Source organism: Cupressus sempervirens, chromosome 9, assembly GCF_028749045.1.
Source record: "Cupressus sempervirens isolate cs-2001-9-10 chromosome 9, ASM2874904v1, whole genome shotgun sequence".
In the NCBI taxonomy this organism is placed as follows: domain Eukaryota; kingdom Viridiplantae; phylum Streptophyta; class Pinopsida; order Cupressales; family Cupressaceae; genus Cupressus; species Cupressus sempervirens.
In genome coordinates, this window is record NC_143126.1 from 255,521,071 (window position 1) to 255,536,979 (window position 15,909).

The window sequence follows — 15,909 nt, forward strand, 5'->3', positions numbered from 1 at the left end:
AACAGTGTTATCTAAACCTTGATGGTGACTAGATATCTCTTTTCAGTTGCATGTTTTCAGCATTATACTTTTATGCAATTATATTCTTGTTCATATGAAATGGTAGTTAATATTTTGTTACCCATTTTCTAACTTGAATTGAAGGAAAAATAAAATTGTGAACCATGATTTTGAGAATTTTTTTAACTTGAAAATGATAATCCTTTCTAATGTTGACTAAATAACAAGAAGGCCATTTTGTGCTCTAGTATGGGGTAAGCACACTTGTAAAATTGAAACTAACAATGCTTAATCATAGATGTAACTTTTGTTTGACTTGAGTTTTTCTTTGAAACATTACGATGACAATATGGGCATGAAAAGCTAGGTCACACGAATGGGAAAGATAAATTCCTAAATATTTACAGGCGATTGGCCAACACGCTCAGATGATCTACTTGATAAGAACCCTATGCAAATTTGTTTCATATGCTTACAATCAATTTATGACCCAAGGATGGGTTGAGCTAAGAAATTTCAGCAGGAAAGGTGGAGTTCCATGGAAATGAAAGAGTTTTGTGGAGAGACCGGACTCGAGGTCTAAGCCACAATCGGTATATGGTGGACAGAACATACAAGCATTAGCGCCACACCCCCGTGTCAGGAATTGCATGTGGGCATGTAGTCCAAGTGCTAAGAGACTGGTATATAGATAGTGTGGTACCATGTTAAACATAACCTCTATGATCTTGATTGGATATATGATGACTTTTTATAGTATATCATGTTTTTACCTTTGACACATTGTTATACATGTATAATACACATGCAGTATTGATTTGATATGGTATTAGAGTATTAAGACATACTGAGTTGTTTTATATTGTTTTAGAGATGAAATATGTTTCTATCGTGAAATGATTATATGAAATGTTAGTGGCAAGATGGGCATGGAAGCCTAGGTTATATAAATGGAAACATGGATCCATTAACCGTTTAGGTGATCTATGAGCTTACTAGGATGACCTACTTATTTTAAAGATTACCATATGCTAGATGGTATGTATGAGTGATTTAATTTTTGTGATCAAGTTATGATCTAGAACATGTTAGTTGAGGAACTACAAAATTTTGTAAGATTATCTTAATTTTAATTATTGAACATTGAAAAAATCTCTTATACAAGATATGAATATGAGAATTCAACTAAAAATATTGTGAGTGTCTACATGAGTATGATAGGAACATGAAATAGAATATGACGAGTCTTTTTAGCAAAGTCTGGTACAAACCTTCTCAAGAAGTGGGGCTTCTCATAGAAAGAATGAACTGCTATCTTGTTTGATGGTAGGGATAGGCTTTGAATTGCCTTCACCCTATCTAGATCAATTTTAATACCTTCTTTGGACATAGTGTATCCCAATAGCTTGCCCTCCATTAGACGAAAAGTTGACTTCTTGGTATTCACTGATACCCCATGTTGTCTGCATCTCTCCAAGACTTGTTGAAGATGAGAGAAATGTTAGAAATAATAGTTCACCAATATAACTGAGAGGGGGGGGGGGGGGGGGGGGGGAATCAGTTATATGATAATTTAAAACATTTATCCTTTTAAACAATCTTGAGCATTCAACCAAAGTAAACAACAACCATAAAGAGATGCTCATAAACAATTATACCAAATATGTTGACTAGGGTAACCCTTGATCAGAGAGAAAACCCCGGTGGGAATGATGCCCACGAAATGATGTACTAATATGAAAATTCCTTGTTAGAGGATGGACCCTGTTAGGAGTCTATTACAACATTTAGTACAAAGAGTCTCTGTTAGGAGACATTGAATCCCTGTTAGGAGTTGTGGAAGGCAGTTGAACCCACTGTCCAAACAGCTTCAGGATCAGATCAATGAACCCACTGTCCAATTGACCTTGGTACTATTCCTTTCAAAATAATAGATGTGTAATAGGCTTTTACTTCTTCCTCTGTCCAGTACGTCGCACTTCTTCACCTTCAGATCATGCAATCAGATCTGGAACTCCGTGATCAGTAATAGTAACCCTTAAGGTCACTTACACGCATTAGTATGTCACTCTGCTCTGCTGCTTAGTAATTCGCAAGTCTTCTCTTTTTACTTCTTTCTAAAACACGGAAAACATCTTTCCTTTATACCATAATTAATAAATCCTTGAGTTGGCTTCATACTTCATTATCATACGTTAATTAAATGAAATACACATTTAATTAATGCTGTCGGCTCATAGTTATACACAAACTTTCACATGTGCGACTTCCGTACATGCGCACTCTCTGACGTCATCAACAGTTAGTAAACTATCTCTAGTTCACTGCACAACCCTTCACTGCAATTGTAACGAGTTGTAGCAATCATACAATAGGAACTACTTTCCCAATACTCTATTTCTATACAGTTCTTTGTAAATCAATCATATCTTCCATACATTCTCGATTTAGGTTCTGCGCACTTGCCAATGTAACAAATACACAATGTAGTATGCGCTAGTAATTGTGCATCATCAGATAAGTAATATAATGTTCTCAATACAAAAATCACAGTATGTCGCTCTGTCAATCTTTTACAAACTTATTACTATGTCATCAATGACAAATACAGTTATAAATACATCATATCAATGTTCTGCAATGCTCCCCCATAGCATCAGTATTCATGCTAACAAGAAATGATCTTGATGTGTTTTGGAGAAAACAATCAAGTCATCTAGGTATATGACAATGCTTTCATTGATAAGATCTTTGAAAGCAAGATTCATTGCTCTCTAAAATGTGGCTATGACATTAATAAGACCGAAAGGCATCCACAGGTATGCAAATGTTCCCCATGGGGTAGTGAATGATGTGTTATGCTGATCATCTTCACAAACTTCAATTTGATTGTAGCTTGAGAAACCGTCCAACATATTTTTGAAATAGTGACTTGCAACACTTGGTCCATGACCAACAGTGGATAGTTATCCTTGAGAGATAATTGATTGAGATTGTGGAAATCCACACATGCGGATTTCTCCATTCTTCTTTCTAATAGGAACTATGTTGGCTACCCATGATGAATGATGGATTGGAAAGATAAGACCCGCTTCCAACATCTTCTAAATTTCGGCTAGAATGGTACCCAAAATCTTTGGATTGTATTGCCTCTACTTTTGGCAAAAAGGTATTGCGCCAAACTTCAAAGAGATATCATGTTGGACTTCTTTGGGATGGAAAGATTTCAGATCTTCATAGGAGTAGGCCAGAATGTCCTTGTATTCACAAAGTAACTCTATGAATTTCTCCTTCTCCTTGTCATTACACTAGTTACCAATGTTAACCAATTTTGGATCCTCTTCATTCCCAGTGTTGTACTTTTGATACTAACTTGAAGAACTTGTCCTTGTCTTTTGCTGCTCTTTGACATACCTGCCATGCTTATCAAACAACATTTCCAAAAAAATCAGACACTTGGAGATCTCATTTCCTTTCAATTGAATAATGTTTTGACCAGTATTAGCCTATTAGGATCCTCATTGGAAATGGTTTCATTTGGCAAATTCTCGCCTCATTCAAAGTACATATCACCAAATCCTTCCTTGGTCTCTAAAAACTTGATGGTCTGCATATCATCATTAAACGCTTGCCAATGTTCTGAATTGTGTTGGACACTTGGTCAATAAACCAAGTGTATCTTGTATATGCCATCCTCAATATCTTGATGAAGAATGAAAAGAGTGGCTGAAACAACAAGTGAACCAGCCCTATCATTTTGTTCTCGAGGAATCAACGAGATATTGAAAGCATCAAATATCTTGATAAAAATTCTAAACTAAATCACGGTAATGTCTAAGTCGGTCATTTTTGGCTTGATATTGACCCTTAACTTGACATACCTTGAATTCGGCCTCTCCTTTTACATGCAAGTTCTGGATTCCTTTGATCTATGCCATATTCAATCCCAATATCAAGGTGTCATATTCCGCCATGTTATTGGTATTGGGAAATTGCATCTTGTATGAAAAAGGGAAAAACTCTCCATCGGGTGAAATCAGCCTAACTCCTGCACCATATCCCATAGAAGCACAACTTACATCGAATTCCATGATTCAAACATCATTGGAACTGCTTGTGCTTGCTTCACGGTCCACAAGAATATTTTTTTCCTTCAAGGGAATCAATAGAATCCCCTTCAGAAACATTTTTTCTTCTTTAAGAAGATCCATAGGATCATATTTAGGAACAACTTTTTCTTCAAGCGTGGCTAGTGGTTGATCTGAAATGACAGCCTCCTCTATATCTTCAGCAGCATCAGCAAATCTTTCAACATCTGAAAGCAAGGAGGAACTTTTGAAACTGGTCTTGAAGGAAATCACAAAAGTCAATTCGGCAAAGCCTTTCTAGAATTCAATCTCTATTCATATTCAGATCTGAAAATATATAATAATCAGAATCACAATTTTAGTATTTCAGAATCCTTACAATACTTGCAAAATATAATTTCAACTCCATTCTGATTATAACCTGCCAAGTAAATATAAGTTGGTAAGGATGTCATTCAAGAGACAAGAAAATTAAAAGACATACAATTTTTGTGATCTGCAATAGATCTGATGTACCTTAACACAAGGTCATTTTCAAAAAGGAAGGGCTTGGCGGGAGGATGATTGAGAACTTCAAGGCCCTTGGTGCAAGCTACAAGAGGGAATGCTCCAAGTCTAACATCTCCAAGTTAGGAAAAGATCCAAGTCCAGCTATTGAAATGCAAATTCAAATTCGAGATCACGGAAGGATTCCATTAAATAAAGACAACATTATCAAATTAACGAGTACTACCAAATTCGAATCAAGTTTACAATTTCAAGATGCAAATTCAATTCGAGTCATTAGAAAAGAATATGGAGAAGATTTGAGGGAGGCAATTTAAAAGCGTGAGCCATCATAATCATCCTCTAGAATCGATAGCTTTGGAATAGTTGATCAAATTTACTTTCTAACAATTAAGCATGAAATATTTGCAGTTTTAACAGATATCTTCTAAAGCCAAAATTCAAAGTACATGATTAAATAGATCCACAAGATAAGGATGATGAAGTGGACATTGGTTGCTGTCTCCAATCCGAACTCCAATTTCAAGCACAACCAATCAAACCATGCTAACTGTCTAGTTTTCTCATTGGATATTAATAGATTTGTAATTTTCTTATTGGCCCATGATTTGGCACCCTTGTGTAATTGATTATAATTTTAGCAACCCTAATAAGGGTTTGTAGGTCCTTGATCTTCAAATGGTGTTAGCCCTTCATTTATTTAACACCTATAAAAGGCCAAATCCTTCTCATTTGTAAAGGGTCGAAGGGTTAGAAAGTTAGACAATGAGTAGAGGAACTAGCTAGAAAGCTAGAGTAGAAATAGGCTAGCTTGTTAGAAATAGGGAATACTATGTTGGGGGGGGGGGAGTGGGGCGGTGAATCAATATTCTACAAACTTTTATCACCAACTGGATATTATTAATTACTTTGTACCATGCGTAAGAAAGTAAACAAGTAATGTTAAACAGAAATAATAACCATGCATAAAGAGAACTCATAACACCATATTTTGTTAACTAGGGAAAGCCTAACCAAGGGAAAACCTCGGTGGGGATGATACCCACTAGATAATATATTGATATATATGTTCCTTGTTAGAGGATGGACCCTGTTAGGAGTCAATGAGCAAATTCAGTAGAGGGAGTCCTTGTTAAGAGACATTGAATATTGGTTAGGAGATTCCAACCTTGTTAGGAGTTGTAGTACAGTAGATGCAGGAAGAGCTCACTACCCAAACATGCACTACCAATTACAAGAAGAGCTCACTGCCCAAATAAGTAATTAGTCCTCAGGTATATAGGTGTTGTAACTTCTTTATTGACTGATCTTTGACCTTAGCTCAATCTCGGATCACAAAATCAAGTTTTCAAAAACTTTGCATATATCGCTTCACAAAAAGTTTGCATATCACTTATTACAATACAATTGCACACTTCTTTTCGCAAGATGTCCTTTGCAAAAATACCATGCCTTTTCACAAATTGTTGCTAGGTCGGCTAAGACCATAATATACTTTTCCAACTTAGAGTAAACATCTAGGTTGTTGACCCAAATTGGTCAAGTAATTATTTTGTAAACAAAATAACTCTTCTTTAATTCCATTGTTTTGTTTCACTAGTAAAACATGAATGTCTCCTTTCCATACTGTCCATACTGATGTCTGAGGTTATACACATCATCATCAACAACCCAATGAGCATGCTCACAACCAAGAACAAACAAAACATAATGCTTCATCAGCAAACCCTCATCCACATCAGCAACTAGTGAATCCACACCAGCAGCAACAAACTCCATATCAGTAGCAATATGTAACTCCAAAGCAACATATGCCAAACTCTCAACACCAACCATCTCATTGCTCACAACAAGATGCTCTACAATACATAACTCACCACCAACAGCAACCAAATCATCCATGACCAAGTGCTCTGCAATTTCCATGTCAGACTCAGCCAACTAATCATGAAAACCAACCTTTGTCCTAGCATCAACAAGGATAGGAATATCTTCAGCAACAACCTCCAGCTGCTCTGCAAGTTCTATATCAGATTTCACAAACTGATCAACAAAACCAACCTCTTTCACCTCTACCTTGTCATGCCATCTTCTCTCACGGACAAGTCTCCTAATTGGCCAGACAACTCTCTTCCGGATCAGTAGACTCCAACTCCACAAAGATCTACGAAATGCCTTCCTCATCTAGTTCTTATCTCGATTGGCTGAAATAGTTTCAAACTGAGCAACCACCTTCTTAATTCGATCAGCCAAACTAGCTTCAACTTGAGCAGACATCTTAGAAAATCTCCTTTCTAGCACAATACAGAGATTTGCAATCATCTCAAGGTCCAATCCTCTTGGAGCCATCTTCCAAGATATTCACAAACTCTTTGCAACAAATCCTTCCCATGCTCCTTGTGACAAAATTGAATTGTTTGCAAGTTAGATCGCAACCTACCACCTCACATGAACAATCAGAATCCACATCACAAGTCTAAGACCATGGATTTGCAATCCACAAACTCTCTACGATCATGCCTCAACAAGATCAATCTTCCATCTTCGCATCCATCGATCCATCTGCAAGCCCTCTGCAATTGCAAGTCAGAACCATGATCTGCGACCTCGCAACCAAGAGATCTAGGACTCCAGACAGAAAATCCACCACCAGATCAAGATCAACTCAGATCTACTTCTCCAACCTAAGTCCTAGTGCAAACTGCCACAACTTCGGCAATCTGTCTACACACTTAGGAACAACCTTCGCTTTGATACCACCTGACGCAGTGCAAGGCAGGAGAATCCCCAAAGGAGATGTCCTAGCCCCCATCTATATAACCATGTAGCAGAAACACAACAACAAGAAGCAACAATGCAAGATCTGATACCAAACTAGAGTACTTCCTTGTGTCAAAGGTGCAAGTTCTAATTCCTCATAAGTTGGGAGATATTGCAATTCTCCCGGAGTATCCATTTCTGGAAGTTCTACATGACAGTTCTCTGTGTGTGACTTTCGGGTTGGATGCGCACTTATCCTTGGTGAATCAGCCTTTGTGCATTTAAGAGGTTGTAGTGGACCTAAAGTTCTACCTTTGGTTCAAAGCTTGAGTTCTAATTCAATTGGAGCTAGGAGATACCGCGATTTTGCTCGGATATCGATTTTTGGACAGTTAATTTCAATTGGAGGCCGACTTGTGGCTCTTCAAGTATTTAATGTTAGTTTTTGGCATTCTGGGTTGACTTGTGGCTTAGTTGGGTATAAGTAGGAGTCTTGTGGAGTCTTTTAGTCATTCAGTTGAGTGTGGAGAGCAACTGAAGAGAGAGTTTTTTCTGAGTCTATGGACAGAGTGCCGAATGTGAGGCAATTTACAACAGGATTGTGATGGAGTTGTGAATGTGTGGACAAATCGCTGAATGTGAGGCAGTTTACACTTGGATCTTGGATAAAGACGGAGCAGAGCTAGGGCTGCGGCTGGACAACAAGGAGATTTCTTGGTGGGCTTGCGAAAACAAGTTTAGATTTCCTTGGTGGTTTCTTCCTGATTGCTGTTATGTTACAGATTTGGACTAGCTAGGGTTAGTGTTGTGAGTTGGATCTTGAGGGATCTTGTAGAACTGATTTTGTAATTGCTGTTTGTGTTTGGCCCTAACCCGGAAGGCTTTACAGCTGGGCATATTGCATGTAATCAGTTATATTTTATGAACAAATTATTGTAATTTGGTATCAGATCTTGCATTGTTGCTTCTTTCTGTTATGTTTCTGCTGTGTGGTTATATAGCGGGGGACTAGGACATCTCCTTTGGGGATTCTCCTACCTTGCACTGCATCACATTCTGTAGTCTACGATCTTTAGAGGCTAATTGTTCTTTCAGCTATTGTTTTGTAGTTAAAAATGTACGCTATAACTGCCAATGGATACAGTATATATTTGACTGAAAATTTTACACGTGTTGAGAATTTGAGATTTAGCAGCAACATTGGATCTTTATTTATGTTTGAAGTTTGCTTTTCTTTTAGTATGGTATACTTGAAATAACATTCACGGTTTGTTTTGTGTATTTATGAATACTCTTACATATTTTCAACTTGTGATGCTTTTTCTATGTTTTTCTTGTTTAGAACTGTGTTGTTGAATAATTTCTAAATTTTCAGATTGCCGTGCCAGTGCCATGTAACTATAATGCTATTGTGTTGCAGACCTTCTCCACAACTCATCGTGTTGGCAATGGGTCACAACATACATCGCATTGAAAACATTTACGGACAAGGATAAACAAAGTAATTACAACAATTTTTCAATTACACCATACATTGTACAATCCCAATGTTAGTCTACTTGAAGATCCACTAGGTTTTTTTGGTTCCTGATCCCCTTCCACATTGTAAAACAGGGGAAATCAATTAAACAGTGTAGATTTTAAACCAATGACAATGTAACATAGAGTAAATCAACCCCAAGCTAACAATCAATGCAGAGTATGCATATACAGCTAATATTATTTGCTATCAACCATATGCTTACATCATAATGGGAAGTGTACCAAGCATAAAGCTCATCAAAAAATTGCTTAGCTAAACTTAATCACAAACCCCAAATTATGACATGTTAATGATTCATCAAAATTCAACCATGCAACAAATTAATGATTTATCTAGAAGCAGGAGGGTGGAGTAGTACAATTGCTAGAGTAATGTGTTAATCAAAGCCTTCAGTATCTTTTCATGCAATTTTGGCGTGTAATAAATTTGTAAATTGGGTAGATAATGTCATATGCTGCAATGTTTTGGTTTATTTGCAATGGCCTTGATTTTCCAGTGTTCTACGACTATTCATGAAAATAATACAATTTAAACTTTTGCCATTTACATTCATTTTTTGTGTAATTAAATATTGCATATTTGACAGTGATGCTGTGATTACTTGTCAGTGGCAGAGTATGAGGGTGTTCCACCTCCACAATTATCAAATTGGAGGAAACAAGCCCAGATGCGCCTAGATATGCTCAGGCCATATGCCAAAAAGCTTCTCCTGCCAATGTAACCATTTGAAGGATTCATTTATGTTTCTGGAGTCCTTGTAAGTGGAAAGTAGTCTTAGGATTGCGTCTGGAGAAAAAAATCATATGAAGCTCTTTTCATAAAGAATATGTAAAATATTATTATTTATTTTGATTAGTAATGTCTAGGCACAACTGGGCATCAGCTGGTGAGACTATAAGCAATGAGCTTCCATTTTCCGAGTCTGAACGGCCTGGTGAGGGTTTAAAGTTGAGGAGTGCAGCAGCCCAGCAGGGACTTGAATCTAAGTGGCTGATTCAACAATGCAACAACCGAACCATCATACCATGCCCATAATGACAATATTTAAATTATTTTGTTGTTTTTTGTACATTTTGTATTATTATCATGGAATCTGTAATTGACACCAGCAAGCAACACATGCAATTGGATTTTATTATATACAAGTTCAATATTGAAGATAATGAATATTGCTTTAAACAAAACAAATTGCGACAATAAGAAACGTCATAACTTAAGAAGCAACTAAAGGTTGCCTATACTCTTTCTGGAATAAAAAAAGTTGAGAAACCATATTTAAATGTATCTCAAGTAGAATATCTCAGATGGGAAATGTTATGACCCCCTTTTGAAATAGGATTTAATAGTAAACAATAATAATAAAGTTGAAATTCAAAAGAATGGAAATAAAAGTTAAATTAGTTTTATAAAAGTATAAAACTAAAATATAACATAAATAAAATTTAGTTACCATTAATGAATGGTCACAAGACATGAAATCTAAAGTTGCGACTCCCTCAAACATGATATACAAAAGTGAGAGAAGTGAACTTCATTTGACATGGGGACATATGGACAAAGGAAGAAAGAATGGGGCACATGAATTAAGGAAGCATCAATGGAAGAAGAAAAGAATGGGAAGAAGATAAGGAAGTGACTCTTTCAAAGGGGCAGTAATAATGAAGGGTTTTGACCCTTTCAAATGGTGGTAATTTTGAAAGGTTGTGACCATTATGAAGAGGAGCGACTCTTCCTCATGTTCAAGGATATAAAGGGGAGAAGGTTCTATTTGAGGAGGGGATGAAAAAGGGAGATTGATTTGGGGAATAAAATGTTATTCTGACAGGCAACAATTAAAGTGGTGACTTAATTTTTATGAGAGGTGGTGACCCTTCCACCAATAGAGTCTGAGGGATAATTCATTCCAAGCATTGAAAGGGACTTATCAATCACCAGTCACCTGCACCTTGAGACATCAATCAAGGAAGTGGGAACTATTGAGCAATAACACTCGTACAAGAGAGCAGCAACCAGCGTCAAACCATCATGGGAAAAACATTCCAATCAGTAGCATAAGAGAGCAGAACAGTCTTCAGCAATCAAGCATATAGTATGCCAACCCCTAGGTGGGTCCAAGAGGCCAAATGACTGGGTGTTCATTCCATGTTCATGGGCTTGATTGGAAGGGAGAAACAGATTGAGGAGGCAATAGCACTGAGCACTCCATCAAGTATGCCAACCTCTGGGTGAGGCCAAGAGGCCCAATGACTTGGTGCTCATCTATGCTCTTGGGCTTGATTGAAAAGGAGAAATAAGGTGACAGCAACACCGAGTCCCCCATTGAGCATACCAACCCCTACATGGGGCCAAGAGGCTGAATGAGTGGGTTTTATTTCACACTATTGGGCTTGACTCGAAAGGACAGGATCTTGACGTGTTATATGATTCTCCGAGGTATTCCATTGTCTAGACCGGTTGTTGGGGGAAGCTTTTAATTGAGTTCTACATGTGCATCATGAAACTTGCAAGGGTGATGTAAGGATTAGGATTTTCCTTATAATATTATTGATTATATTATTTCCAATCATTCACAGATATTAGACAATCATCATCAATTATATTAGAAACAATAACTAACTTGGCTGCAGGATCTGAATCAAGATTGAAAAGTTGTTAATTTTGTTTTTCTGAAATGTACTTTATTCTGTATTTGCTTAACTTTTATTCTAGATAAAAAATAAGGAATATCCCAATAGCTGACATTATAGGAAAGTAATAATTCAAATCTAGGACATCCCTTGTTAGGAGGGAATCCAAATATGAAATAAATAATTAAATATGATAATAAAGACAGATAAGTGATGCTATATAATTTATATGGCTTATACGAGTATATGAAAGAGGATGCATACTATTGGTCACAACTCGTAAAGTTATAAATTGATTAAACAAAATTTAGGTATGTTGTACCTATTAAGTTTTCCCTCCTTGAAAATTATTGACCTTGGCGTATTATGTAAACTATGTAGATTTTGGTAGTTGAACAAATATTTAGAAATAGACTAAAACTAATCTTCATTGATATCCTTGTTACATTTTGTTTTTCTTTTTACCACCTTGAAATGTATTTGATATGCTTCATCATCTTAGTTTCCTGGCTGGGAAAAATGTGCTCAGATTTACTATTGGTTATGATTTTCTTTTAGTTTTCCTCTTCTGATTACTTGATTTATAGTACCCTTATATTCGGAAGTGAAATCAATTTTGACTTGATTTTTTTTCCTTGGATGCAACTGAGATCATGTACAATCTTTCACAGAATATCAAGCCAGAGAGCTTTGACTAATTGGCGACAACTAGTATGTTCCTTTGGAAGTCAGTTCAAGCATGACACTGCTTCTTTGGTGTGGGCAAGTTTATAAATGGGCTGAATAAGTTTAGGCTTAAATTGTCTGCTGCTGGGAGTTGGCTTACCTACTGCTGCAAACATCATGCATCAATCTTCATTAACCCCATAATCAAAACACTCACGTTCTTTGTGATGGTCCTAGGCTTATTTCATCCATTCTGGTTTAAAGAAATCTAAGACATCGTAGAATGTTTGATCTGATCTCATGGTGCTGCAGAAGAATTCAAGTCAATGGAAAGAAGAATTTAAACTCATGGGAATTTCAGAAAGGCCTTCTGCAACTTAAATACCGATCATTTTGAGAATAATCCAACATGAATGAAGCCCTTACTGTAATTTCTGTGCTGCAATGAACTCCCTTCTCAAAAAGATCAAAGTTTGTTTTTAACAGAGGAGGAAAAGTGGATAGATGGTGTGAACCTCACAGCAGAGAAGGGGAAAGATTCAACTTGATCCAGGCTAATCCAATGATGCAAAAGCATTAGCACAAATTAACCTAGATTAATAAATGACAGTTGTAGGCATAGACTATTCAGAATTAATACTCTACTAGGGAAGTTAATGTAATGGATAAGGTGCACTTATCTTTAAGTTCAGTGAAGACACGAAAATCTGTTGCAGATGCTGAAACCTGGATGTGCTGCAATCGGACATGATGAATCTTTTATGTATTTTTCCTGGAGGCTAGAACAGTCTACCATCCCTTTAATTATAAAATATTAAAAGATGCAGGTCTAGGCTATTTCAACAGATGCATTTCTGATCTCTGATCACAGACACTATGATACAACACATTCTCTTGGTTTCTGTTGGCCTAATTCACTGCGGTCTGCTTTGTAGTGATGATTAGCGGCATTCAAAAGTTCCTTCCGAAGGCTGTCACAAGATACATGTTCTCCTAGCTCAATTTTCTGAAATGGCTGGCTTTATGGTTGTGTGAATGATGGAGGACAAAAAATAGCAAACATACATATGCTTCTATGATGGCTATGCAAATCTAAATTCATTTTAGGTGCTCCAGTGGAAGTGCTCCTATAATGTTTCTTTCATCAATGCAATTGATATTCAAGTTATTATTGATTATGAAATGAATGCAAGTGAATTCCATCAATTAGATAATATAGTAATAAATACTGCAAACATGTTTTGAGTCAGCTCTAGGCCGAAAACTAGGTGGGAGCTGACTAGAACTTGAATTTGAATTTTGAAATTTATGAGGTCAGTTCCATTAGTGTGGTATCAATCCATCAAATTCGAAAAACAACTTAATTCGGATATCAATTTTTATCACATATAAGAGTTTGTGACTTTGTGTTATGGTTTAAAAGTTATGATGAAAATAGCAGCCAATCATCTTTCGGCCGTCAGAATCCACAAAGTTCTTTAACTTTTGTTATATTTTACGTCTATTACATGGGGATGCAGTAATTACAAAGCATGTGAGAAAATGTATAGGAATGGATGGGATAAGATCAAATGCATAAGAATGTGGGTAAACAGGGATATGTGAAAGAACATGGAATGAACTCATAATCATACAAAATTATGCCATTTTTTACTATGTAATTGTGTTAGTCCATTGTCTAAATAGACACAAGACTAAATACAAATCCACATAAGCATACAAATTTCACTATTACAAATACACTAAGAGTGGGTTGTGCCTTAGAGTGCCCTAGATTTGAATTGGTATTATATTTAAAACATATGATATCATGTAGGAAGATCATAATGAAATGTTTAGTCAACAAGGAGGATGGAGCATAACTTTGACTAATATTGATCAAAGAGGGTTGTAGAAGAAAACAAAGTGAAAGAGTGTTCACTAGATAGAGAGAGTGAGAAGTGAAAAGCTTAGTTGTTACGAGGATGGCATAGTTACACTGGCTTGGGGGATAGGGGGGCAAGTTTTTGAGATGAGGGGATAGAGGGGCCTCAATTTGGGGACGACAGGGGGATGATGAAGGGGGATTGAGGTTATATAGTATATACTACCCATATGATACTTAAAATGCTAATTATGAAAATATGTATAACAATATAAGACATAAATATGAAGTATATGTTCATCAAGACTGCTATTGCTAGTTTGGTTTTACATTGCATTGAACAATAAACAATGAACAATGAAAGAGATCTAACTTCTAACTTTTAACTTCTATCAAATAACTTAAATTAAAATAATCAAAGATTAAAGATTCAAATGGCATCAAAGTACGAATATCATTATCTCATCAATCATTCAATGGCATCATAAACTTAATTACATCAAATAGCAACAACCATGATATGATCACAATGTTCAATGTTCAATGTTTCAAACTTAAAATGACAAATATGACAATATCCAAGTCTCAAGTACAAACTACAAAATCAAAAGACAAAATGTTAAGTACTAAAGGCCCAAGGGATGCCAAAATGCAGTAGAGGTTACCTAGAGGCCGCTAATAATCCATGTCAACTTGAAGCTGAGGCTCAACAAACTCATCCTCCAAACTCTTGACCTCTTCAAGGGTAAGAGCTGCAAGAGGAATACCAACCAATCTCACATCAGAAGTATTTGCATCCTCATCAACTTGTGAGAGCTCCTCTGGCTCTACATCCCATCATGTTGCAAGGCTCTCCTTGTACACGTGTCGTGCGATCTTTGATATGCAAGGCACAATGTACAACCACTAGCTTCTTTGCTTTCTTAGAGGTAAGTCTTTTCCTTTTAAGAGAGTGGATGTAGCTATAAGTAGAGCAATTCCTCCTAGAAGTTGAAGAACTAGATACTTAAGATAACATCATAACAATCAAATGACTAGTATGAGAATCAGAAATTTGAAATTGAAATTTATGACTAAAAGTAAAAGACTGAAGTAAAAATGAAATTGCAATTTAAAAGTGGAAAGTAAAGGTTCTAAAGTTGAAGAACATGAAACCTGAGATAGGAGACAAATGGCTAGTGTGGTAGTTGTTGATTTGGGTCCATGATAATTCCATCACAAAATAGGATCCTCTTGTGCCATTTTTTTTTATGTTGGCCTTTTCTCTAGTTGGATAGCCCTTAAGAGTAGAAAATTTGGTCCACTCAGTGTGAACCTTCCCTGGTGTCTTAATGTTATGCATCCTATCAATGCACCTGAAGAATCCTTCACTTCAAATTCAAATTAAAAAATTTGTAAATTAAAAAATTAAATATTCATAAGTGCAAGTGTATTGGCTTATAACTTTCAAGTGCAAGTGTGCTAATTTTGAAATTGATAATAGATTACCTCATCATCATTCAATGGTGTAACTCTCCTAGGCCTAGGCATGTACCACTTTGGATTCAATATATAAGCAACCATACGTAAGGGAGTGTTGAGGCTATCCCATCTATGTTGAATAATAGGCCAAATGTGCTCAGTGTAGAATGCTAAACTCAGGTCCCTCTCTCGCACAACTGCCCTCATCTGGCTAAGCATAGCATCAATGCATTTGTACACCTCTCTAAGAGTAGCTACATCCGCATCCCCATATTTGATGACCTGGAAAATTGGAGCGACGAAAGAGACCATGTATTTTGCATCACTCCAAAATACACCGCTCTTCACTATCTCCTTCACCCTTAACCCCTTCTTTGTCCTATAACCATCCCA

At 36.5% G+C, this 15,909-nt stretch overlaps 1 protein-coding gene across 10 annotated transcripts in view; it reads left to right on the forward strand.

The window, feature by feature from the left end:
* The window catches only part of LOC149538416 (uncharacterized protein C16C9.01c-like), a 199,259-nt gene extending 185,885 nt beyond the window's left edge, over window positions 1-13,374 (forward strand). For 4 of the 10 annotated variants that reach the window (XM_089799734.1, XM_089799728.1, XM_089799735.1 and 1 more), the window contains 2 exons: window positions 8,776-8,856; window positions 9,507-10,061. In XM_089799734.1, the coding sequence (XP_089655860.1) occupies window positions 8,776-8,856; window positions 9,507-9,619 (194 nt within the window). In that variant the 3' untranslated portion in view covers window positions 9,620-10,061. Of the gene's footprint in view, window positions 1-8,775; window positions 8,857-9,484; window positions 10,062-12,196 lie in introns of those variants that run through there. The other 6 variants (XM_089799727.1, XM_089799736.1, XM_089799732.1 and 3 more) reach the window with 4 other exon arrangements.
* Window positions 13,375-15,909: the final 2,535 nt, after the last annotated feature.